Genomic DNA, 27,104 nt, shown 5'->3' on the forward strand with positions numbered 1-27,104 from the left:
TGAGTGTTTTAGTTACTCCCTTATAGAGCTGTCTCTGCAGCATTATCTCAAAGGAGACAATGTTAAGATCACTGTTTCCCAAATGCTCACCCACACAAATGTTAGAGATGAGTTCAGTATTATTAGATATTACCAGATCCAAAATAGAGTTATTCCTAGTAGGTTCTTGAACTCCCTGAAATAAAAAGTTGTCATTCAGCATATTTACAAAGCGACAAGCTTTTTCTGACTTGGCCACCCCATTACTCCAGTCAATGTCTGGATAATTAAAGTCCCCCATAATAACAACTTGACCTAGTTGTGAAGCCTCCTCCATTTGCAACAGTAGCTGGGCCTCATCCCCCTCATTTATACGGGGTGGTTTATAACATACACCAATTATCATTTTCTTTGTAAACTTTAGCCCTGCTGAAATTTCTACCGAAGGGATTCCATATTTTCCTTGGGCACATAAAGACAAACCCCTCCACCATTTTTAATCCCTCTGTCCATCCTTAAAAGTGTGTAACCAATTAAATTCACAGCCCAGTCGCATTTTTCGTCCCACCAGGTCTCAGTGATACCAATTAAATCATAATTTTCAATACATAAAATAGCCTGTAGCTCCCCTAATTTACCCGACAAGCTTTGTGCCTTAGCCAGTATGCAGCGGAGATTACTACTTCTCCCTCTGATATTTACATTAGCTAACGGATAGTTAGAGCTAAGGTGAATATTAGTCTGTTTCCCTTGTAACAATGGAAGCTCCTTATCTGATAAACTATATGCCTCCTCTCTCCTCCCCCATGACCCTTTGCAAATCCCACTGCCATGTTTACACTAGCTTTCCATAAAACTCTAGCTCACCCCCCCCCCTTGTCTAGTTTAAACACTCCTCCAGCCTCTTAACCATTCTCTCCCCTAGCACAGCGGACCCCTTTCAATTGAGGGGAAATCTGTCACTGCTATATAGATTGTACCCCAAAGAAAAGTCAGCCCAGTGCTCTAGGAACCCACACCCTTCCTTTCTACACAGACTTTAGCCACGCATTTAGCTCCATAACTCCTGCTGTCTCCCTAAACTTGCACGTGGCACCGGCACAACTTCAGAAATTACATTGGAGTTATAAACCAGAGGAGTTACAAACTAGGGGAGTTAAAACAAGGTATAAGGTTTGTATTTATTCCAAGTCTTTTTCCCTAGTTTTGTTTAATTATTTCTGTAATTCCCTCTGGTTTATAATTCCACTTACAGAGCCCCCCACTAACTCCTGTGGTTCATAACTCCACTTACAGAGCCCCCACTTAAAGAGCAATCAGATAAAGAGCACCAACCACCAGAGCAAGCTCCACTGGAGTCCCGGTGGTTCTATTTATGCTGTCTGTTCAGGTGCAACTAATCAGACCCCACCTCAAACTGAGGGTAACTACAAAGAAATGCAACTTCTGGCAAACCTGCTGTAAGCCTTATAGTTCACCAAACTTTGTCATTTAGAACCAAAAACAGCAAAAAATTAAACCCAACAGTTAAATAACACAAATGATTTTGAATAAAGGTAATAAAATATACTTTTTTTTCGTTGATTTGAAAAAGCAAGTTGTTTCACCAGCCTGTATGTTAAAATACACTGGGCCTGATTCACTAAAGTGCGATAAAAATTATTGCACGCATTTTTGCGTTAAATAAGTCGCGATAATTAGTGCGCGATTCACCATAGTATTATCACGTGCGATAAGTTGCCATTTTCGCATGCGGTATTTTTCGCGCTAGTTTTAACGCATGCGTTAATTTCCACGCTGAAAAGAATACGATCGCATGATTCACTATAACTTAGGCACGCTAAGGGGCTGATTTACTTACCCACGAACGGGTCGAATGGAGTCCGATTGCGTTTTTTTCGTAATGATCGGTACTTTGCGATTTTTTCGTATGTTTTGCGATTTTTTCGGATTCTTTACGAATTTTTCGGATCCAATACGATTTTTGCGTAAAAACGCGAGTTTTCCTATCCTTTACGAAAGTTGCGTAAAAAGTTGCGCATTTTGCGTAGCGTTAAAACTTACGCGAAAAGTTACGCATTTTTCGTAGCGTTAAAACTTAACGCTACGAAAAATGCGTAACTTTTCGCGTAAGTTTTAACGCTACGCAAAATGCGCAACTTTTTACGCAACTTTCGTAATGGATACGAAAAACTCGCGTTTTTACGCAAAAATCGTATTGGTAACGAAAAATTCGTACAGAATCCGAAAAAATCGCAAAACATACGAAAAAGTCGCAAAATGTTCGTTTTCAAGTCGGAACTTTTCCAATTCGGGTCGGATTCGTGGGTTAGTAAATCAGCCCCTAAATATCGCATTCGGCTATGCGAAAATTAATACCTACTACAGGCAGGCGAAAAATTATAGAAAAGTACAGTAAATTAGTTTTTGCCAATAAAATATGGACTTACAGTGTTATTTATTCAAGTCTGTGTCTTTTTACTCAATTTTACTCAAAATTAACACCTACTACAGGCAGGCGAAAAATTATAGAAAAATACAGTAAATGAGTTTTTTGCAATAAAATATGGACTTACAGTGTTATTTATTCAAGTATGTGTCTTTTTACTCAATTTTACTAAAGTCTTGGCATGTATGGAATTTCGCTACTAATATACAGTACTATAGCGGTGAATATGTTGTCGCCAAAATATACAGTACTATAGCGGTGAATATTTTGTCGCGATAATATACTGTACTATAGCGGTGAATATTTTGTCGCAATAATATACTGTACTATAGCGGTGAATATTTTGTCGCGCAAAATACATTACTATGTATATTTTGGCGATTTTTTTTTTTGCCGCGATTTTGTAATCTCGTGACTTGCGGACATTTTGTGGCGATTTTGTAATCTGACATGTGCGACTTGGGGCCATTTTGTGTCATTGAGCCTGCAGCCACCAAATTGAGAGGACCATGCCTGGGGTTTCTGATCTGCTACCAGGGGAGAGGCGCTATATCATCAGCATGCTCCTGCGTGCAGGATATGACGACCCGCCGCTGGGGGACTTAGGGGTCCACGAGAGGAAGAGGGCAATCCTGGGCGAGCTAAGAGTGGGTTTGCTCGCCGGGTTTGCCCTTGATGTGGACCCCCGCCAGCTCCGGCGTCTGTGGTCTGACCTGAAGCGCAGGAGTCCAGAATTGGTTGCTGAAATTGCAGAAGGTAATTATTGTACTTTATTATGCTTTTACAGTATACGTTCAGTAAAAGATTTAGCAAGTAATTTGAACTAAAGGTACAAATGTAAGAACTGTCAGGGATGATGAAAGTTGAAAAAAGACATACGTCCATCACGTTCAACCATAATGCCAGTGAGGAACTGAAACGTTGGTCACAATAAACCTCTGAATATTATTTCACATCTTTGTGACTCCTTGGGAAAATCCTGTGTGTTCCGTCACCCCATGCCTGTCTAGATTTTGTTTTGCCACAGGCACCCAGGTATTATTGTTCCTTATGGTGTGCAGCTTGCCAGCACTATGTATTGTATATATATATATATATATATATATATATATATATATATACACATCTATTTTCAAATACATATGCATAAATAAGTTTAAAGCAGGGGGGAAGCAGCAGGGAGCGGCCCATAGTATGAGTCATTTGGGGAAGGGCCACGAATGTTTTAGGGGGCCCTGGCTAACAATGTCTGTGTGTCCTTTGTATTGATGTGAGGATTCACAATGGGGGGGGGCCATTGGGGGCGTGGGAGGAGGGGGGCCCAAAAAATTTTGTTGTGAGGGGCCCCGTTATTTATGATGGTGTATGAATGTATATATATATATAATATATTACACAAAATAACTATACTATACTATTTCACAGAACTTCAGCTGGCGCCTCCTCCCCAGGCCCAACCCCAGGCCCTCCAGGCTCATGTGGCGCAGCAGGCTCTTCCGGCCCCCGCGGCCGACCTCCGGCCCCCGCGGCCGACCTCCGGCCCCAGAGGCCCAAGCACCAGCCCCAGAGGCCCGACCTGTGGCCCCCGCGGCCCGACCTCCGGCCCCAGAGGCCCAAGCACCGGCCCCAGAGGCCCAAGCACCGGCCCCAGAGGCCCGACCTCCTCCGGCCCCAGAGGCCCGACCAGCGGCCCCCGAGGCCCAACATCCTCCGGCACCCGAGGCCCGACCAGCGGCCCCAGAGGCCCGACCTGCGGCCGCAGAGGCCCGACCAGCAGCCCCAGAATCCCGACCTGCGGCCCCCGAGGCCCGACAACTGGCCCCAGAGGCCCCTGGACCATGGGCCCAAGAGCCAGAAGAGGCCCCCAAGGCCGAATATGCCCCCGAGGCCCCAGGGTCCCCCGAGGCCCCAGACACCCCCCCCTTCTTTCCTCCCCCAGTTTCCCCCCAGTTTCCCCCCAGGCCCTTGAGTTCTCCCCCCAGGCCCTGGACTCCCCCTAGGCCAAGCGCTGGGTGCCAGGTTCTCCTGCGGGACCATCAGTGCAGGAGGACCTGGCCAACATGAAGGCCGAGCTGGCCCAGCTCCGGGGGGAAGTGGATCAGTTAAAGAGGGACATGGAAGAACTCAAGGGCAGCAAGCCTTAAGTTTTTTTTCCCCCCTTTTTTTTAAAGTAAAATTTTACTTTTCTACTTTTGAACTGAGTAATGTCTCATTATTTATCCTTCCTTGATATGGTATTCTATACTTTCATGTAGTTTCCCCTACACTCTTACATTTATCAGTAACAGCATCAATATGCTATATGGGTTAAATGTTTGCAAATATTCTGCCTACAATTTAGTCTTTAGCCCATTTTGCTGAATAGTAAAACTTGCGTTAATTAGTACGTAGCATATTTTCTGGCGAGTGTGATAACTGCCAATCCAATGTTTTGTTGCCAGAATAATTGCAATATTATATTTGTCCCCGTTTAATAAAGTGCCCATAAAATATTTGCCATTTATTCTGTGTCTGAAATCTCCCACTTAATTTAAGCCACTTTAGCAAATGGACCCCTAAGTATTTGGCTAAATATTGTTAAATGCCCCCCCCCCCCCCATTTTATTATCTCTAGCACTTCTTTTTTTTTCTTACTTATATTTTTATAGTTTTTTTGTGCTTTTTTTTGCAAATAAACATTTATACAGCAACTCTCTAGCACTCTGTGCTCTCCCAGGGCAAAATGTCGCCATTTTTATGCTGCCGATTGTCGCGTGCGTAATGTCGTGACAATTAGCGCATGCGATAAATAGCGTGCACGCGGAAAATACCGTGCATGCTATTTATTGCGACAAGAATATCGCATGAAATACTGCGCGTAAAATAGCGCGAGTATGCTTATAGTGAATCGTGCGAAAAGTCGCGAAAATTAAGACGCGATAAAAATTTTACCGCACGCGATAAAAAATTTTACCGCACGCTATAAATAGCTTTTAACGCACTTTAAATAGTTTTATCGCACTTTAGTGAATCGGGCCCACTATTTTTATATATTTGTTATTTTTCAGTACTGATGTACTAACATTTGCTCCAGGCCTAGTAGCCCTTTACTAATCACATTTGCTTTCAAACTGATATTAAATATAGTTACATAGTTACATAGTTACATAGGGTTGAAAAAAGACCATTGTCCATCAAGTTCAACCCATCCGAGTAAACCCAGCACACAACCTATACTAACCAATCTATACACTCACATACATAAACTATATATATACAACCAGTAATACTAACTGTAGATATTAGTATCACAATAGCCTTGGATATTCTGCTTGTTCAAAAACTCATCCAGGCCCCTCTTAAAGGCATTAACAGAGTCTGCCATTACCACATCACTAGGAAGGGCATTCCACAGCCTCACTGCCCTCACCGTGAAAAACCACCTACGCTGCTTCAAATGGAAGCTCTGTTCCTCTAATCTATAGGGGTGACCTCTGGTGCGCTGATTGTTTTTATGGGAAAAAAGAACATCCCCCAACTGCCTATAATCCCCTCTAATGTACTTGTACAGAGTAATCATGTCCCCTCGCAAGCGCCTCTTTTCCAGAGAAAACAACCCCAACCTCGACAGTCTAACCTCATAGCTTAAATCTTCCATCCCCTTTACCAGTTTAGTTGCACGTCTCTGCACTCTCTCCAGCTCATTAATATCCTTCTTAAGGACTGGAGCCCAAAACTGCACTGCATACTCAAGGTGAGGCCTTACCAGGGACCTATAAAGCGGCAAAAATATGTTCTCATCCCTTGAGTCAATGCCCTTTTTTATACAAGACAGCACTTTATTTGCTGTAGTAGCCACAGAATGACACTGCCTGGAATTAGACAACTTGTGATCTACAAAAACCCCTAGATCCTTCTCCATTAAGGATGCCCCCAACACACTACCATTCAGTAGATAGTTTGCGTTTATATTATTCCTACCAAAGTGCATAACTTTGCACTTGTCAACATTGAACCTCATTTTCCAGTTTGCTGCCCAGTTTTCCAATTTTGTCAAATCGCTCTGCAAAGCGGCAGCATCCTGCATGGAACTTATAGTTTTGCACAATTTAGTGTCATCAGCAAAAATAGAAACAGTACTCTCTATGCCCACCTCCAGGTCATTAATAAACAAGTTAAAAAGCAAAGGACCAAGGACTGACCCCTGCGGTACTCCACTAACCACACTGGCCCAATTAGAAAATGTTCCATTTACCACCACTCTATGTACTCTATCCTTCAGCCAGTTTTCTATCCAATTACAAATATTATGTTCTAGGCCAATATTTCTCAATTTGATCATTAACCTTCTGTGAGGTACTGTATCAAACGCTTTAGCAAAATCTAAGTAGATGACATCAACTGCCATTCCAGCATCAAGGTTCCTGCTCACCTCCTCATAAAAGGCAACTAAATTAGTCTGGCAAGATCTGTTACGCATAAAACCATGCTGGCACAAACTAATAGTATTGTGAACTGCAATGTATTCAACTATCCTATCCCTTATTACCCCTTCCAGAAGCTTTCCTACTACTGATGTCAGACTAACAGGCCTATAGTTTTCAGGCTGAGAACGAGATCCCTTTTTAAATAACGGCACCACATTAGCAATCCGCCAGTCTCTCGGCACCATGCCAAACCTCAACGAATCCTGAAAAATTATGTGAAGAGGCTTGGCAATCACAGCGCTCAGCTCATTTAATACCCTGGGATGAATCCCATCCGGTCCTGGACCTTTGTTTACCTTTACATGTTCAAGTCTCTTTTGAATTTCCTCCTGAGTGACCCATGCGCCAGTAGCTAAATTACTAGCACTGGGTATATTAAAAGGGAAGCCTTCATTATCTGGCTCCTCAGATGTATAGACAGATGAAAAATAAGAGTTCAAAATTTCAGCTTTTTCCCCGTTCTCATCAACCAACGTACCCCCCCGTGATAATAAAGTTCCCACCCCTTCTTGCTTCATTTTTTTACTATTCACATAATTAAAAAATAATTTTGGATTCTTTTTACTCCTAGCTGCAATATCCCTTTCCATCTCTATTTTAGCTTGCCTGATAGCTTTTTTGCATGCTTTATTTGCTTCCTTGTACCTGATGAAAGTTTCCGCTGTCCCAGCTAACTTGAATGCTTTAAAAGCACGTTTTTTATTACCAACCTCGACCTTAACTCTTTTATTCAGCCATAAGGGTTTTGCTTTGCGATGCCTCTCCTTGCTTACAAGGGGAATATACTGTTGTGTATACCTGCAAAGCAATGTTTTAAAGATGTTCCATTTTCCTTCTGTGTCTAACCCCATGAAAAGCCTTTCCCAGTTGACACATTGCAGAGATGCCCTTAAACTGGCAAAGTCTGCACGTCTAAAATTGAGCGTTTTAGTTACTCCCTTATAGAGCTGTCTCTGTAGCATTATCTCAAAGGAGACCATGTTGTGATCACTGTTCCCCAAATGCTCACCCACACAAATGTTAGAGATAAGTTCAGTATTATTAGATATTACCAGGTCCAAAATAGACTCATTCCGAGTAGGTTCTTGAACCACCTGAAATAAAAAGTTGTCATTTAGCATATTTACAAACCTACTAGCTTTTTCTGACTTAGCCACCCCATTACTCCAGTCAATGTCCGGATAATTAAAGTCCCCCATAATAACAACTTGACCCAATTTTGAAGCCTCCTCCATTTGCAAAAGTAGCTGGGACTCATCCCCCTCATCTATACGGGGTGGTTTATAGCATACACCAATGATCATTTTCTTTGTGACCTTCAGCCCTACTGAAATTTCTACCCAAAGAGATTCAACGTTTTCATTGGTAATGTCTTTATTACATGGCTTTAAATCTGACTTTACATAAAGACAAACCCCTCCACCCTTTTTAATCCCTCTGTCCCTCCTAAAAAGCGTATACCCATTTAAATTCACTGCCCAGTCGCATTTTTCATCCCACCAGGTCTCAGTGATACCAATTAAGTCATAATTTTCAATACATGCAATAGCCTGCAGCTCCCCTATTTTTCCCGACAAGCTACGCGCATTAGCCAGCATGCAGCGGAGATTACTACTTCTTCCTCTACAGCTTACATTAGCTAAAGGACAGTTAGAGCTAAAGTGAAAATTAGTCTGTTTCCCTTGTAACAATGGAAGCTCCTTATCTGATAAACTATATGCCCCCCTCACTCCTCCCCCACAACCCTTTACTGGTCCCACTGCCCCATCTACACTAGCTCTCCCATAAGAATCTAGCTTACCAACCCCCCCCTTGTCTAGTTTAAACACTCCATATAATATAAATGATATTAGATTAGATAGATTGTAAGCTCTACGGGGCAGGGACCTCCATCCTCTTGTGTCTTTGACTCTTAACTTATTGCAACTGTATTTATCTTGTATCTATTTGTATTTTTTGTTGTACTTTGTATTTATCTATTATTATCTTAATAGTCCCCTGTTTGTATTAATGTATTCTACTGTACAGCGCTGCGTACCTAAGTAGCGCTTTATAAATAAGGGGTTGTTCCAATACTTTTTGGCGTCAATATCCCTACAGGAGTCCATAACTTCCAAAAGTGATAAATTCATGCCCCCTGTGGCAATCTAATCTAGGGTACTGGCACATGAGGAGATTATTCGCCTGCACTAATGCCCTGCAAAATGCTTTCAACGGCAGTAGCGTAAATCACCAGTGGGAAAACATATACGGTGCTTTGTTATTTCAGAGTCAGAAAACTTTAAGCAACTTTGGTAAAAGGAAACCCTGCATATGTTTGTAACCCCTTTTTGGCTAAAAAGCACTTTATATACCAGGCTAAGGTTAGAGCATGGGGCACATTAGGACTCTCTTTCAAAGGCATAGAAAATAGCAGACAATGGAGCTGAGGTTGTTGCGTAACTACAACTCTCCGAGGCTGTGTGGTGTGGTGTATCATATAGGACGCCAGAAGGTTCTTGATGAATAACTGCAGAACGGTTTGTGGCAGGAGGGGGGGTTTGTGGCAGGAGCAGGGAGCGGCGGGGAAGGGGGGTGGGTGAGTATAGTATAGCTCTTCCTGACAGTGCTGTATGGTAGATGCGAGTAGCCGCCGGCAGTGGATGATCTGTTGATCTGTGTCAAGTATAGTATCTCTTCCTGACAGTGCTGTATGGCAGAGTAGTATGGCAGCAGCGGGGGGGGGGGGGGGGGTGAGTATAGTAGGGGGGGTTTGTGGCAGGTGAGCGTTGAACTGAGTGGAGGACAATCTCTGACATGCTGTGGGGTAGGGGGGGGGACACACTCTGTGACATGCTGGACAAGATGGCGGCGCCGTAGTATGTGTATCTCTGTAAATCTTTCATTAGGCAAGCCAGGAATATAGCGTTTTTACACAGCAATAGTATACTATTTAATAGTGTGCTTAATAGATTTTGACTTTCCTTGTCCTTTAACTGTGGTCCCTACAGCAAGGCAACAGAGCCCGGGGTATGCTAAACCCTTAATCTCTCCTATGTTGAAGCGACAGCTGCTCTTTCTAGATAGCTCTATCTACATCACACTCCTAGAGCGTGCTATAACAGAGTTAATCTTATCACTAACTTCACCTCATTCATGGGGCCCTGTCCCCGACTTCACTAGAGTACAGAGGGCTACTCTAGGGCAGGTGGCTTTACTGGGGCCTATTCTGATCCCAGGCTCAATGGAGTTGTTCCTTGAGAGTCAGAAGGCAGCCAAAGAGGAAGCCACTCCTCCTTGCTAGACACTTTATCAGTCTGCAAGGGGAGTGGTCATCCTAACTAACCCAATGGGCATAAGGCAAACTATAATTTGTTACAAAGGCTTCTGCCCAGTAACAAGGGAGCTATGTGGAAAGTAGGCATTCACTCTATAGGGCATTTAACCCTATGGGTCCCTACATGTTTTATCACAGGTGATTCACATTATTTGCTGGTGGGAAAGCACTTGTGAGTCGCCTGAAGATTTAGTGCAGGCAAATAATCTCCTCATGTGCCTTGTACCCTAATACAAGGTTCTCAGCTGAAAGCATGTAAAAATATAAATGTAAGGAACTTACCTATTCATGTGCAGAAATTAATAAAACCATTTCACCTGCAACTGTTGTGCTTTACTTCACTTCGCACACTAGTTTAAAGGAACAGTTCAGTGTAAAAATGAAATTGGGTTAAACAGATAGACTCGTAAAGTAAAAAAATGTTTTCAATATAGTTAGTTAGGCAAAAATGTAATCTATAAAGGCTGGAGTGGGCAGATGTCCAACATAAAGGGCAGAACTCTACTTCCTCCTTTATAGCTCTCTAAGCTGTTAGCAGTCAGTAAACAATCAGTTGGGCTACTAATTTAAAGCCCAGGTGGGTTTCCAAAGTACAAACCTGCCAAGGTACAGATTTGGGCTATTTTTTGGAGCCTTGCCGGGTTTGTAGTTTGGAAACTAGCCAAAGTTTTTTCCCCTAGTAAACCTAAGGTGCCTGTCCCACTGCATGCTGGGTAAAACTACAATACCCAGCATGCAATTAGACAGTTTTGTTAGGTACATTTTTACCTAACTATATTGCAAATATTGTTTATTTTGCACAGGCTATCCATTTTACCCAGTTTCAATTTTACACTGAACTGTTCCTTTAAGAACGCATAAATGTTATCTGACGTCTGGGTAAAGATTAACAAAGCTGATAAGGAAGCTTTTTAAAGAGGAATAGCCTTGGCACAAAGCTCCAAGGACAATATTTTGTCTTAACAGACATGTGACCGGAACAGTGAATGCTAACTGGGCACTGATCCACTGTCTGTGGATTGCTCTTACCTGGGTAAAGTAGAAATCAATGGACCTATTTTTTCCATCTGATTACACTGTATGCGAACAGAGAAAAGTTCAGGTATTGTACTTAAGTGATTTGTTTCTAAAATGTGCAGCCCGCAGCTCATGAAAAGGCACCAGACATCAGAGTAGGCAGTCCTGTGTGTTTGTGGGCAGCTTTACAACAGCAGATGAGCACCAGCGCCCTTGCCCGATGAGCATAGGCTTTCTATTTCTGAACAGCTCGGGTGCTTCTGGGCAATGAATATTACCTGAGTACAGGTTTCTCGAGAGTCAGTCAGTTCAGCAAACCAAACATACAATGTTTGTGTATAAAATGCTAGTTTAGACAAAGTCTCACATTAAAAGGGATGTAAATTTAAAAATTCCAGCATTAGGTCCACTGCTGAAAATAATAAAATAAAAATAAAATAAATCTTCAATAATCATTAATTACAGAATATGTTTATTTTTTTTTTTTCATAAAAAAAAACATCTTCTGCATTTCAGTTCCCCTTTCAGCCTGCGCAGACAGTCAGTTGCTGCATTAATTTAAAAAAAAAAAAAAAAAAAAAAACACCCTTCCTCCCAGTTCTGTAAGGTTGGGAAGCAGGAGCTTAGCCTTCGTGAGAAACAAACACATAAATTAACCCCAAAGCTGCTTCCCTGCCCTTCAGAACTCCGGGGCCGGGATTTCAATCAAGTACTGCAGCCACCCTCTAAGATTTGTGTAGGCTAAAGTCTGTGTGTTGGGAGAGAAGGGGAACTTAAGTGCAGAAAATTGTGTTTTTTATTAAAAAAAAAACTTTACATCTCCTTTAAATACTAGAAACTGACATCGCTTTCCTCCTTTGTTGAACAGACAAAATAGTAATATGTGCTACTTATTTCTTGTTACAAGAAATTTGCTAATATGGTACTGTTCCAACTGCCAGTTTCACTTCTTTAAAACATATAACTGTATTTCTGGTGGATAAAAATATACGATCATTAGGTTATGGTGGAATTTATTTGATTGTGTGTATATAAATGTATATTGCAATTAGATACTAGGTTACTATTAGAGTCTAGTGTATTAACCTAGACTTAATACTGTGCTCCCACTGTAGCTGTGTACCTACATTCTAAATTAATATATTTCATATTCAATAGATTGTTTACCTTTCATATATAACAAGTCATACTAACTGTATTAATGTTAGCAGATACATTATGACTTTTGCATGTTTGCCCATTTCCCAATTTGCTATAATACTAGTCAAAAAAGGTGTAGTTGGGCATTCAAGAATTTTATAAACAAACATTTTTGAAGCAGCCCTGAAATATTATATAAGAACAATACTATATTCTGAAAAGGGAAGTTATTTCTGCAGTGCAATTGCTTTTGTCACATGCTTGTATATTTAAATACAAGGAAACAGAAGTTATTTCCTTCTTTTGCAGGCATACAAATCTGCAGTTGGAGAGTGTTAACAAGGATGGCCTTGTTCTGTAGGGAAGAAGTTGTTAATGATCTGTAAGCACAACAGCCCGGCAGTAACCTGATTTTGACTTGCAGAGCTAAGGTTAGTATAAATTGACACTAATATGACCCCCAGAGCAAGTGCAATGATTTCTAAACCCAGAAAATAATCTGTCAAATGTCACATTTTCAGAAATGTTATTCTTATTCATTTACCATCTCTATTACCTTGTGTGCTATCCTCTAGTCTTCTCTTTATGTGTTTACTTCTTATTAACATGGAAACATATGATGATGATATTACCTATAAGTGATTATTTAGTGTATGTACTACTTCTAGGCAAGACTTGAGTTACCAAAGTTTGGCTATTATATCTTCTGCCCTTGCAAAATGTTTTCTATTATTGACTTGTAGAATGTGATGGGTAGAAGAGGCTAGTGCACACAAATAATTGTGATTCAAGAAGAAACTAGAGGTAATGCTGCCATCCAACAGATCGATCTACTGCTTTCCTTTTCTTCCCTTAAAAGATCACTATATACTTACATCACTTATAAGATCACTTATACTTATATACATACATAAACACTAATACATATTTTTCTCTCTTGTTTTATGGTTTTTGTTATTTCTTCAGCTAAAAAGAACTAACAGGGAAAATGATGTTGCTTCATGTTTGGTCCTCGTGAGATAATTTAATTACCAATATACAAGTCAATTCCTTTACCAATTTGTTGTGACTATTTTGGCAGATAAATGTATTATTTACAGATAAATAAAAGTCCATAATTCAGGGGGATCACTTATAATCTAGTGTACTCCAATCCCTTTTTTGTTTTTACTCTGTAATGCTTCTTTGTTAACAAGTCAGTTGCTGCGTGACTTTTTCGTCGCCGTCGCGATTTTTTCGTATTGAGCGATTGGAAATGGCGGAAAAAGCAATCCGATTTTTTTGCGACGGCAACGAAAAAGTCGTGGAAAATATACAAAAAAGTCGCAATGGCGAAGAAAAGTTGCGGAACATACGAAAAAGTCGCGACGGCGACGAAAAAGTCGCAAAAATACAGAACATTACGAAAAAACGCATTCAGACGCCTTCGGACCGTTCGTGGATTAGTAAATCTCCCCCTTAGAGAAAACATTGTTGGATAGGAAACAGTGGTGTATCACTAGAGGAGATGCAGGGAGGCCCAGACCACAGAGTCTGAGTTTTCGATGGGCAGGGGAAGTGAGGGGTGGGCCATTTGTGCATTTACCCTACACCTTTTATTACAACTACAATTTAAAAACCTGGAAGACTGTTCTATATTACATAGTTATATTACATATTATATATTACATTGGGTTGAAAAAAGACCAGTGTCCATCAAGTTCAACCCTTCAAAGTGAACCCAGCACATTCAAACCTATACTGACCTATCTATACACTCACATACTTAAACCATATATACCAACATCAATTCTCACTGTAGATTTTAATATTACAATAGCCTTGGATATTATGCATGTTCACAAATCATCCAAACCACTTTTTTTTTTTTTAACAGAAATTCTTTTTATTGATTTTTCAATATATAGAATTGGAATACAGAAGGAAAGAGGAGAGGGGAGGGGAGGAAGGGGGTACAGCCATTGTTGAGTTTTCCATTTTATTATACAGAACATGTCAGATTATTCACATATATACTTCAAGGTAAGTCAGTTAAGTGAGCGTCCAGCCAGCCTCCCCAGATTCTATCAAATTTATTCGGTTGGCCTCTAGCTTTATATGTAAGCTTAATTAACGGAAGCATTTTATTGACCAAATCTACCCATGCAGTCTTCCGGGGGGGTAGAGGGGCCATCCAATGCATGATTAACACTTTTTTTTAGCGTAATATAGTAGTGATCTTATCAAAATTCTTGCATAGTTAGTTGGAACAAGGTCATCCACAAGACCTAATAGGCATATTTCTGGTTGCAATAGAGGGGGAAGGGCCAATGTGTCTATCATATATCTGGTAATTTTCACCTTATACCTGCTGATGATAGGACATGCCCATACCATATGCCAATATGACCCATCCACTCCTCCGCATCTTTTGCAAATAGGGGCTGGTATTTGGCCCATGCAAAATAATCTATTTGGGGTATAATAAGTTTTGAGTGTGAATTTGTGTTGGATCAATCTATCTCTGGTACAAATCAGGAATTTATATAAATTCTCAGTAATTTCTTCCCACTGGTCTGGTCTTAGGCTTGGTATATCACCTTGCCATTTAGTATAGGCTGATTGGAATGGAGCTGGGCCGCTAGATATTAATTGTGCGTAGATGTGGGAGATCATTTTGCTGGGGTCTTCCCTTCTTAGTAATGAAAGTAGTGGTGGTTCTTTGAGGGTCAGGTCTGTTGCCCCGAATTGGGCTCTAACTGTATGTCTCAGCTGCAAGTATCTATACATAGGCAGTTGCGGCATGTTTATTTTCTCCCTAAGCTCCACCATATTAATAAATTTAGAGTTCAGAAGTATGTCCCCTAGGTATTTAACTTTCTTTGGTGCCCAGAACCATATGGCCTCCGAATGGTAGAAGTGTTGTAAATTTGAGTTTTTCCACAGTGGTAGGGAAGGAGACAGTATTGGCAACGTAACTTTTGCAAGCTTTGTAGCTGCTTGCCAGGTGGCAACTGGTGCTTTCATACAGGGAGGTAGGAGTGGATGGTATTTGGGCTTCCTAAGTAAGTAGTTACCCAGTGCTTCCAGAGAACCTAGGGTATTGGCCTGAAGTACCACATTACGATTTTCCAGGTCCTGAGTGAACCACCAATTTATATAGCTGAGCTGGGCCGTTAGATAATAAAAGAAGAGGTTCAGGAGACTCAATCCTCCTTTATCATAGGGGACTGTTAATGTAGCAAATGAGACCCTTGGTACCTTATTCCCCCAAAGAAAGGGGCGCATCTGCGCCTGGATCGCATCACAGATTCGCTTAGGTATTATAGTCGGTGCATTGTGAAATATATATAGGTATTTGGGGAGAAAAATCATTTTAATTACATTTATCCTTCCCCACAAAGTGAGAGGAAGAGATGCCCAGTGTGTTAGGGATGTAGCCAGTTGTAAATTTATGGGGGTGATATTCAGGGGAATAAATTGCTCTGGGTCCAAGTGAATGTTTATTCCCAGATACTTGAACGTACTAACCCATTGTAACTGGGGGTCTGCAGCCTGGTTTGGCGTCAATGAGGGCTCTAAGGGGAATATAACTGATTTGGCCCAGTTTATGCGGAGACCCGAGAATGCAGTAAAGCGGGAATTTTTTTTTAGTATACCTGTTAGAGAGGGCCCTGGGTCTGCCAGGTAAAGCAAAACATCATCGGCGTATAAGGATATCTTCTCTTCGATCGGGCCATATATTAGCCCTATCACCTGTTTAGAGTGCCGGATTTGTATCGCCAGGGGTTCTATTGCCAGTGCGAATAGTAGAGGAGATAGGGGGCACCTCTGTCTAGTCCCTCTCGTCAGAGAAAATCTTGGTGAGATAAAATTGTTTGCTTGCACACTGGCTGTGGGGTCGGTATATAGTAGTTTAATCCATTTTATAAAGTTCCCCCCGAAACCAAATTTTTCCAGGATTCCCCATAAATATGGCCACTCAACTGAGTCAAATGCTTTCTCAGAATCCAGGGATACTACTATCCCGGATCCTGAGTTGTCATGTGGGACTTGCAGATTATAATACAGCCTCCTTAGGTTCACATCTGTGGATCTATGGGCATAAAGCCAGTTTGGTCTGGATGTATAACTTGGATGATCACCGTTTTTAGTCTAGTTGTCAGAACTTTTGCCAGTATTTTGGCGTTGACATTAATTAGCGAGATAGGTCTATATGACCCACATTGTTCTGGCGGTTTCCCCTCTTTGTGTATTAACACTATGAGGGCATTAGCAAAGGAGGGTGGGAGGTTGTTTTGTTCTGCTGATTGTTTAAACGTTTCGCACAAGGTGCCCGCTAGTTTATTGCCTAGGGCTCTATACCATTCTATTGGGAATCCGTCCGGTCCCGGGGCCTTGGAGGATGCCATTGATGTTATTGCATCTTGGATTTCCTCAGGTGTGATTGGCTTGTCTAAGAAGGAGACTGCTGTGGGGCATAGTTTCGGGGTAGTGATGGAGTCTAAGTAGTTTTGCAATTGCACTGGGTTGTATTGTGCTTTGGACTTGTAGAGCTTACTGTAAAATTCCCCAAATCTATCTGCTATTTGTTTGGGGTCTGTGACTATTTCTCCTGTTTCTGTTTGTATCCTGTGAATTATAGTTTGAGGCGAGGTTATTTTGGATATATATACGCTAAGAGCTTCCCTGATTTTTCCCCCTGCTCAAATCCTCGCTGTGCTGAATATATAACATTTTTTTTGGGGTAATTTCGGTTAGTTTACATTTCAGTTTAACTTGTACTTGTGCTAAGGCTCTGTGGGTTTCTGGTGAAGGGTTTGCTATATACGAGACCTCTGCCTCCTCCGTCTCCTCTATTACCTGTTCGACTTCTAGTTTGGTTTTAGACCTGGCAATTTTAATGGATTGTATGAGAGTACCTCTGGCTACTGCCTTGAAGGCATCCCATAGAATGGCTGGCAAGGCCGACCCAGAGTTTTCTTCCCAGTATTGTTCAGCTGAGGTTTGTACCTTCTCAGTAATTTCCTCTTGGGACAGCCATAGGGGACTTAGTCGCCACCTTTTAGTGTCTGGGTGTATACATGGTTGTAGTTACATAGTTACATAGTTACATAGTTACATAGGGTTGAAAAAAGACCAGTGTCCATCAAGTTCAACCCATCCAAGTAAACCCAGCACACTTAACCCACACCTACCAATCTATACACTCACATACATACACTATATATACAACCACTAGTACTAACTGTAGATATTAGTATCACAATAGCCTTGGATATTCTGATTGATCAAGAACTCATCCAGGCCCCTCTTAAAGGCATTAACAGAATCTGCCATTACCACATCACTAGGAAGGGCATTCCATAACCTCACTGCCCTCACCGTGAAAAACCACCTACGCTGCTTCAAATGGAAGCTCCTTTCCTCTAATCTAAAGGGGTGACCTCTGGTGCGCTGATTGTTTTTATGGGAAAAAAGAACATCCCCCAACTGCCTATAATCCCCTCTAATGTACTTGTACAGAGTAATCATGTCCCCTCGCAAGCGCCTCTTTTCCAGAGAAAACAACCCCAACCTTGACAGTCTCACCTCATAGTTTAAATCTTCCATCCCCTTAACCAGTTTAGTTGCACGTCTCTGCACTCTCTCCAGCTCATTAATATCCTTCTTAAGGACTGGAGCCCAAAACTGCACTGCATACTCAAGGTGAGGCCTTACCAGGGACCTATAAAGGGGCAAAATTATGTTCTCATCCCTTTTGATGAGTCAATGCCCTTTTTTATACAAGACAGCACTTTATTTGCTTTAGTAGCCACAGAATGACACTGCCTGGCATTAGGTAACTTGTTATCAACAAAAACCCCTAGATCCTTCTCCATTAAGGAAACCCCCAACACACTACCATTCAGTAGATAGTTTGCGTTTATATTATTTCTACCAAAGTGCATAACTTTGCACTTATCAACATTGAACCTCATTTTCCAGTTTGCTGCCCAGTTATCTAATTTTGTCAAATCGCTCTGCAAAGCGGCAGCATCCTGCATGGAACTTATAGTTTTGCACAATTTAGTGTCATCAGCAAAAATAGAAACAGTACTGTCTATGCCCACCTCCAGGTCATTAATAAACAAGTTAAAAAGCAAAGGCCCAAGGACTGACCCCTGCGGTACTCCACTAACCACACTGGTCCAATTAGAAAATGTTCCATTTACAACCACTCTTTGTACTCTATCCTTCAGCCAGTTCTCTATCCAATTACAAATATTATGTTCTAGGCCAATATTCCTTAATTTGATCATTAACCTTCTGTGAGGTACTGTATCAAACGCTTTAGCAAAGTCCAAGTAGATGACATCAACTGCCATTCCAGCATCAAGGTTCCTGCTCACCTCCTCATAAAAGGCGACTAAATTAGTCTGGCAAGATCTGTTACGCATAAAACCATGGACAATGAGGGGGGAGTGGTCAGATATGGATCTGGTACCGTATCTGATATCTGTAATTTTGGGAGACATTTCTGGGGAGACTAGAGCTAGATCTATACGGGATAGTGTTTGGTGGGTCATTGAATAGCATGAGTAAGTTCGCGACAGGGGATTTCTGTTTCTCCAGATGTCATGGAGGCCCATAGAGTCCGCCCAGCTTTGGAGCTTAGTGGGTGTATCATTTGTCGAACCCATCTTATCTAGTGAGGGTAATAGACCTGAATTGAAGTCTCCAAGCCAACATTGTGACACCAGAGGTAATAGAGCCACCTTCTGAGAGATATGGTTTAAAATGTCTGTAGAGAAGGGTGGGGGTACATACACCGCGATTAATATAAGCTCAAACGCAAGGACCGTGCAGTGAAGGATAATATACCTTCCATAGTGGTCAGTATGGATTTGGTGGAGAACAATTTGGAGATTCTTTTTAATTAATATTGACACTCCCCTTGCATGGGATGAAAATGTAGCGTGATAGGTTTGTGCAATCCAGCCTCTTTTAAGAGCTAGCACCTTCTGACCTGTTAGGTGGGTCTCTTGCAAGCAAACTTTTGCCGGGGACCATTGTTTAAGAGCCGTAAAAAGAAGGGCTCTTTTTATTTTATCATTTAGACCCCTAATGTTCCATAAAACTACATTTACCATAGACATTTTACTCTGATATTTGCTTTTGTCTTATACTCAACTTTTATCGCTGCGGGGGGAATAACTGTTGGAGTTGGAGGAGGGGGGAAGGAGGGGGAAGTTAAACATAGCCCAAAGAACACCTTTACCCACCCTGCTCACCCCGGGAACTTGGGTGAGCCTACACCCCAAACTATGTTGCGTCAGCACCCGCTTGGGACATGGCAACCTTGTAACCAACTTAAACAGGTTAAATAACATTTAAACTATGCTTATTTAAACACTTTGTTACCCTTATTCGCTCTGGAACTGAGTGTTCACTCAGCAACCAGTCCTCTGAGGCCTTAAGGCTTAGGATACACCGTCCAGGGTATCCTGACCTCTTTATAGGATAGGGACCGTAGGATGCCGCAGGGATTCTATGGGCCCTTTCCACAATAAACACCTGTGATAGATGTCCCGTGGCAATGTGATCTTTAATAAGCCTCTCGAGGAATAGTTCGGGTGCTATCAGGACCCAATGAGGAGTTTGTTGGAAGAATTCGTAGGGGAAGGACACCTCCCACTGAGGCGACAGCCGCTGAGGGTGAGACAGGACTGGGCCTAGTGGAGGAGTGGCAGGAATGCCGAACCGGAGCGTCAGAGGAGAAACAGTAGGCAGAAGGCGTAGTCAGACAGGCGGTGAGTCGGTGCAGGCAGCGAGGTTCAATTCCAAGATCAGGCCGGGTCAAAGTCAAAGTATTTAGCAGCAGAGGATAATGCTTAGTGTTTCCCAGAGAAAAGATCACTTCGCAGTGAATCTAGGCCTCAGGCGTCCTTAAAAACGCAATGCGCATGCGCAGAGCGTCAGGTGTGCGCACTCGTGTCAAGTCGCACCATCACCGTAGCCGCGCGCACGCGCGGAGTGCCGAGACACGCGCTGTGCGCGCCTGTGCTGGCCGGTGGTGCCACAGAGGAGCCCCGCGGTTGGCTCCGGACTGCAGCAGGTACCCTACAGGTGCGGAGCCTTCCTGGCCCTCTGGTATCCCGATAATACGGATATTATTGCGCCTTTGCCTTCCCTCCAGATCATCTGCTCTGGCTTTACTTCGCTTAAGCTGGCTTTGGAGTTCAGCGATTGCTTGGGGAACTGACCTTGTGGCGTCTTCCATATCGGAGATTCGCCTTTCGGTTTTAGCTGTCCGTTCCCGCAGCTTTTGCAGGTCTTGTCGCAGTAGGGCTAGATCGATTTTCACCTCCTCCACCCGGGTATCTATTTTTACTTCGACTGCAGTCCTAGTGTCCCGGATTGCCTGTAGCACTTCTTGGAGGGTGGGTTCTGGAGTTGCTTGATCCGCTGGCTGAGAATTGGTAAGGTTTGGTGCTGGTGGAGTAGCAGGCCTATGTGCGCGGCCGCCATCTTGATTTTGTTGTTGGACAAATTTTTCCAACTTGTTAGCTGCTGCTTCGCTTGTTTTTTTGTGGCCACCCATCCTCGTAGCAGAGTCAGGTATTAGCCGTCTTAGGAGCCAAGTTTCGTTTGTGTGGTTGCGGTAAGTATGTCTGTATCGGATCAGCTGTATCAGAGCTTAGAGCAGGCAAGTCTCTCTACATCGGCAGTTAAGCCACGCCCCATCCAAACCACTTTTAAAGGCATTAACAGAATCTGCCATCACAACATCCCTTGGAAGGGCTTTTCACAACCTCACTGCCCTCACTGTGAAAAACCACCTACATTGCTTCAAATAAAATTTCCATTCCTCTAATCTAAAGGGGTGGCCTCTGGTGTGCTGATCCTTTTTAGTTTAAATCTTCCATTCCCTTTACCAGTTTAGTTGCACATCTCTGCACTCTCTCCAGCTCATTAATATTTGTCTTAAAGACTGGTGCACAAAACTGTACTACATTCTCAAGGTGAGACCTCAAGGGTCATCCCATTTTGCCACCATTTTGCTCCTTTATAGAAAGGGGCAAAATGGTGGCAAAAAGGGATGACCCTTGAGTCAATGCCCTTTTTTATGCAAGACAGCACTTAATTTGCTTTAGTAGACCCTGAATGACATTTCCTGGAATTAGACTACTTGTTATCTACAAAAAAATCTCCAGGTTTTTCTTAATTAAGGATCCCCCAACACACTACCATTTAGGATGTAACTCACATTTAAATTATTTCTACTATACCAAAAGGAGGTTCCCAACCTATATTAGGTTAAAACAGCCTTTTTATATATATATAAAGGAACTTGTTGGCTACCAGTTACAATTTTAAACATTTATAAATACGAAGACAAGCTCACCAGATTAAATAGAGGGCTCGGGTGCCCATGCCCCAAGCCTTTCACTAGAAATGTTTACTCCGTTCAATTAGCCACACAACTCAGAAAACCTTTAAACCTCAAAAAATCTTTAAAAGAGTCAGGTCACTCATCGCTCCTTATCGGTGGTCCGGGTGCAATGCCCCAGACCCGCAGCACAGGGAGAAACACCGAATCAAAGCACCATGTGGCACTCACTCAATTGGACACCAGGGCAGCAGTGAAGGTTTATTCATAGCAGCTTTATTCATAACCTTCACCGCTGCCCTAGTGTCTGATTGAGTGCGTGCCACATGATGCTTTAAATTATTTCTACCTAAGTTCATAACTTTGCACTTTTTAGCATTGAACCTCATTTTCCACTTTACTGTCCAGTTTTCCAATTTTGTCAAATCGCTCTGAAAAGTGGCCAACATCCTGCATGTAACTTATAGTTTTGCACAATTTAGTATTTTCAGCAAAATTAGAAACAGTACTTTCAATGCCCGCCTCCAGGCCATCAGTAAACAAGTTAAAAAGCAAAGGACCAAAGACAGACCACTGCTGCCCTACTCCATTAACAACACTGAAAATTAGAAAATGTTCCATTTACCACACCACTCTTTGTATTCTATATTTCAGCCCGTTCTCCATTCAATATAAATATTATGTTCCAGGACAGTATTTATCAATTTTATCATTAACTTTTGGTGTGGTACTGTATCAGATGCTATAGCAAAGTCCTAGTAGATGACATCCCCTGCCTGTTGAGGTTCCTGCTCACCTCCTCATAAAAGGCAATTAAATTAGTCTGGAAAGATCTGTTACCCAAAAAAAACAAGCTGGCACAAACTCATTAGTATTGTCATTTGCAATATACTCAAGTATCTTATTACCCTTTCCAAAAGCTTTTCAGACTAACAGGCCTAAATTTTTCAGGCTGAGAGATATTGCAGAAATAACCTTTTACTGACCAAGTCAGCACATCTAAATGTAAGGTTTTAATATAGACTAAATTCCAAAATCTTCAGTATGGGCCATAAAGAAGGACCTGTGTATGTGCCCATGCACAGACTACAACATTAACATGAGAGGATGTTATTCCCTATTCCCTAAATGCTAACAAATGTTAAAGATGAGTTCAGTATTATTAGTTATCACCAGGATCCAAAGAGAATCATTTCTATTAGGTCCTTGAACTGCCTGAAATAAAAAGTTATTATCTAACATATTTACAAACCTACTATTCTTTTCTGACTTTGCCACCCAATTACTGCAGTCAATATCTGGATAACTGACATCTCCATAAAAACAACTTGACTTAGTTGTGAAGCCTCCTCTTTTTGTAATTGTAGTTGAGCTTCATTTTCCTCAATTCCCACACTTTACTCACTGTAGTAATTTTGTAGTCTGTGCATGGGCACATACACAGGTCCTTCTTTTATGGCCCATACTGAAGATTTTGGAATTTAGCAAAGTTTGCCTTGATAACAGCTTCCACAAAATGGTTGTGGTCTGCTTGTTGTGTTTGTATATTCCAACAGAAGAAAGGAAACACAATTTAAATAATTTAAATAGTGTAAGGAAAGTTCATTTTGCCAGACTAGTCCAATATTTAGACCCTTCGTGGGAATTATAACACTTTGCCATGTACAATGGATGCTTTAAAAATGAATTAAATAAGCTACAGAGACACATAGGGGCACATTTACTAATCCACGAACGTCCGAAAAGCGTCCAAATGCGTTTTTTTGTAATGATCGGTATTTTGCGACTTTTTTGCGAATTGTCGCAAATTTTTCGAGCTCAATATGAAAAAGTCGCGACAATTCGCGAAAGTCATAATGGCTATGAAAAAGTCGCGACAATTCACAAAAGTTATAATGGCTATGAAAAAGTCGCGACAATTCACGAAAGTTGTAACGGCTACGAAAAAGTCGCGACGATGACGAAAAAAAATCGCAAAAAATACGAAAAAGTCGCAAAATGTTCGTTTCCTATCCGATTTTTTCCCATTCGGGATTCGGATTCGTGGATTAGTAAATCAGCCCCATAATGTAAACAGAAAAAAATTAATATTTAAACTGCCATAAGCTATCATATCTGATTGTAACCTCCGTGGTCAAGTTCTTTTCTAACCATACTGATTAATCAGCATTATTGCATATGTACTGAATAGTTTTATGATGCAGGAATATGGACACCGAACAAGCAAGTAAGTCTTTGGATGATGTCCATCAAATCTCAAGTGACTCATCAGCCTTTCTGCCAGAAGCAGGACATTCTTCGGATAAATACTCAGCAACAGAGGAGGAATGGCAAGCCCAACAATGCAAAGGATCATCAGGTTTAAATGGGGTTATAACTATAGCTTTCTCATACATATCTCATTTAAAACAAGTCTGTTATTTCACAGTAATCACATAAAATAATCCTGTAGGATAATTGGACTATAAGGAAATGTATATTGCAGTAGCTTTGTTCTTCCTCAATTCCTTATCTGCCGATGTACCATGTTCTAGCAGATATATAATTTTAAAGCATGCCCAGTAATTGAACTGACCAATGTGTATATTAAATGCACATAAGCAGCTGGAAAAGAGAGTACGAGAAAGGCATATAATTCAAAAACTAAAAAAATAAATAGTAACCAGTTGCAAAGTCTCTAGGAATAGGACATTTGTTCACATACTAAGGGGGAGATTCACTAAGACACGAACGTTCGGAGCGTATTCTTGCCGATTTTTTTGCGGCCACCCGACTTTTTCACGCGCCTGCGTGAAAAATTCGGAAAGGCTCTGCCGCTGTTTACAATGGTCAGTACGAAAATTTTGTGACTTTCGGATCGCCAATACAATATTATCGTGAGTAATATGATTTTTTCGTAAGCATTTTCGGGATATTTGCGATCTTCAGAAATTTTCATTTCCAATCCGAATTTTTCCCATTCGTGATTCGTATTCGTGAATTAGTAAATCTGCCCCTAAAAGTTTACTTAAAGGTGAACCCCTTTAAAAGAGCAGTATGAAAGAAACAAATGGCCCATGTATATTTTGCTTGTAATTGGTGTTTTAATCCTAAAAACATAATGTTTTGATTAGAAATAAAAGTACTATAACTTAACTGTTTTACTTTTAATCTTGCTTCACCAATAAAAAAGTTAAATAATACACATTAAGATCCACTTGTTTTACAAGTCACCGAACAAATGGATCTTTCCCAAATGTGAACCCTAATTCATCACAGGGTATCTCCATGTATTCAAGATTTCAATAAAAAAACTTTTGCGCAAATACATTGGATCACTTACATGTTAGCCTTTATTAATTTGTTTTGCCAGATGCTCGTAACAGTTACCTACAAAGTAATTCATCAATTATTAATACAGTGTAAAAAATTATTTATACTGGCTCATTACCAGGGAAAATCATAATTACTATTTTAAACTAAAAAGCAGCTCAGTCTAAAATTCAATCTAATTCAGATCTAAAATACTTCTCATTTCAGTATAATTTTCCCCTAATCACCTCCTCTTGAATGCACGGACACATGATTACTAAAACATACATTTGTATACTGCTGGATTATGCTGTGCTTCTAACAAGTGTTCACAGTATGTAATGGTTTCTGTACTATATCTGCATTTGGGCTCTGCTCTATTAGTTAATACACATGGCGATTTTATTGCATATCCACTAGCACTGTGGCGACGCAGGTCAGTCTGTGCCTTATTTTATAGTTCTAGCTCATGTATGGATGTCTAAATTCTGTGCAATTTATGAATTTTTCCAGTAATAAATCTTTACAAAGCATTTATACATACCATTTTGCTGTGTCAGTACATGTTACAAATATCTGGCATAAAGAAACAAAGTAACAAAATAATTTATAAGTAGCCCTATTTATTTTCACTAAGATTTGTTGATTAAAATCTTGAACACCTAAGGCTGATGCCACACCATGCGTATGGCGTATATTTTTGGCAAGCCGAAAACGCTACCTGTGCCTGCACCGAGATGAATGGAATACGCTCGGGTGCAGGCACATGTAGCCAATATCTGCATAAAAATGCGAGACTTTGCATTCTGTTGCATTTTTATGCGGATTTCGGCTACATGTGCCTGCACCCGAGCGTATTCAATTCATTTGGGTGCAGGCACAGGCAGGAACATATGGCGCATATGGTGCGTATTTTCGACAAGCATTTTCCGGCTTGCAGAAAATGTACGCTATACACATGGTGCGGCATCAGCCCAATCGTGGATTTAAAAAGAACTGGGTGAATTGTGTATGGCCTAATTTCACATTTGGTGGAAGGTATTTAGATGTGTTGGTCATCAATATTATATTGATGTAACTCTGTGTAATGTTAGTTTTTTAACAAATTTTTTTTAAATTTAATTTTCTACCATCAATGCATTTTTTCAGCCACAGCACATTGCAGGTAACTGTCATTTGAAATTCTAGTGCTAAAACATCATAATATGCATTATAAGCACTGGAAATATGATCTTATAGGACTTGCTGGCTTCCAGCTATTTTAGATTAGTTACAAACAATCAGCTTGAGGCCTCACGTTTCCCTAGCCCTGAGCTCAAAGATTGGTTCTGTCTTATATGTTTCCCTAGATTCCAATCATATACAATGCCAACATTACCTCATGACCACAAGGGAGCTTCAGATGTACTGGAAGAAGGAAAAGCACAGCAGCAAACCAGATACACTTCTCTTTGAAATACAGTCTGCACGCATAGCTGAGGATTTTTTATCCAAGTTTGTGGTAAGAAATGCAAGTGGAAAAAAAAACTCAAGGAATGAAGCACATAAATTATAATATATCACATATCGCTAAAGCTGGCCATATACACGTTAAGATTTTTAAAAGCTCTTTTAGTTATCGTAGGGCCATGCTTATCCTGAAACGATTCTTTAAAAGTACGATTTGTCCATCAACAAAAAGTACCATTTCAAGCGATATCGTCTAGTTAAAGCTAGGAAAACTACCTGCTAAACATTTGAACAACAGGCAAATTTCATTGCTAACTTTGAAAATTTTCAAACTTGCCTGATCAATTTTCTGACCAATGTTGGAGGAAGAATCACTAGATGTGTGATTGTTTTGTGCCCGTTACCCTTACAATAATTTGACGAAAAATCTTAACGTGTAATCTTTAGAGGTGACTTTGTGCAAAAAATTGCAGCTATATAAATTGAATATATATAAATAGGTATATAAATTGAATCCCTAGGGTAAAGGGTAGTTCACTAAGGTAATAAAATCAATACACAAGAAAGCCACTCAAGACTCACCTCACATGTATCATAAGTGGTCTGTGCTGTACTTCATAGTTCATCATACGTCTTTATAGTTGA

The 27,104-nt window shown here is 41.0% G+C and overlaps 1 protein-coding gene across 2 annotated transcripts in view; it reads left to right on the top strand.

The window, feature by feature from the left end:
* Positions 1-11,205: 11,205 nt before the first annotated feature.
* Positions 11,206-27,104, top strand: part of snx20 (sorting nexin 20) — a 52,704-nt gene continuing 36,805 nt past the window's right edge. Inside the window, exons 1-4 of one of the 2 annotated variants that reach the window (XM_012962214.2) lie at positions 11,207-11,312; positions 12,677-12,798; positions 23,924-24,078; positions 26,360-26,511. In XM_012962214.2, the coding sequence (XP_012817668.1) occupies positions 23,928-24,078; positions 26,360-26,511 (303 nt within the window). In that variant the 5' untranslated portion in view covers positions 11,207-11,312; positions 12,677-12,798; positions 23,924-23,927. Of the gene's footprint in view, positions 11,313-12,676; positions 12,799-23,923; positions 24,079-26,359; positions 26,512-27,104 lie in introns of both variants that reach the window. The other variant, XM_012962215.2, reaches the window with a different exon arrangement.

The sequence above is a fragment of the Xenopus tropicalis genome, chromosome 4 (genome assembly GCF_000004195.4).
Source record: "Xenopus tropicalis strain Nigerian chromosome 4, UCB_Xtro_10.0, whole genome shotgun sequence".
Classification (NCBI taxonomy): Eukaryota; Metazoa; Chordata; class Amphibia; order Anura; family Pipidae; genus Xenopus; species Xenopus tropicalis.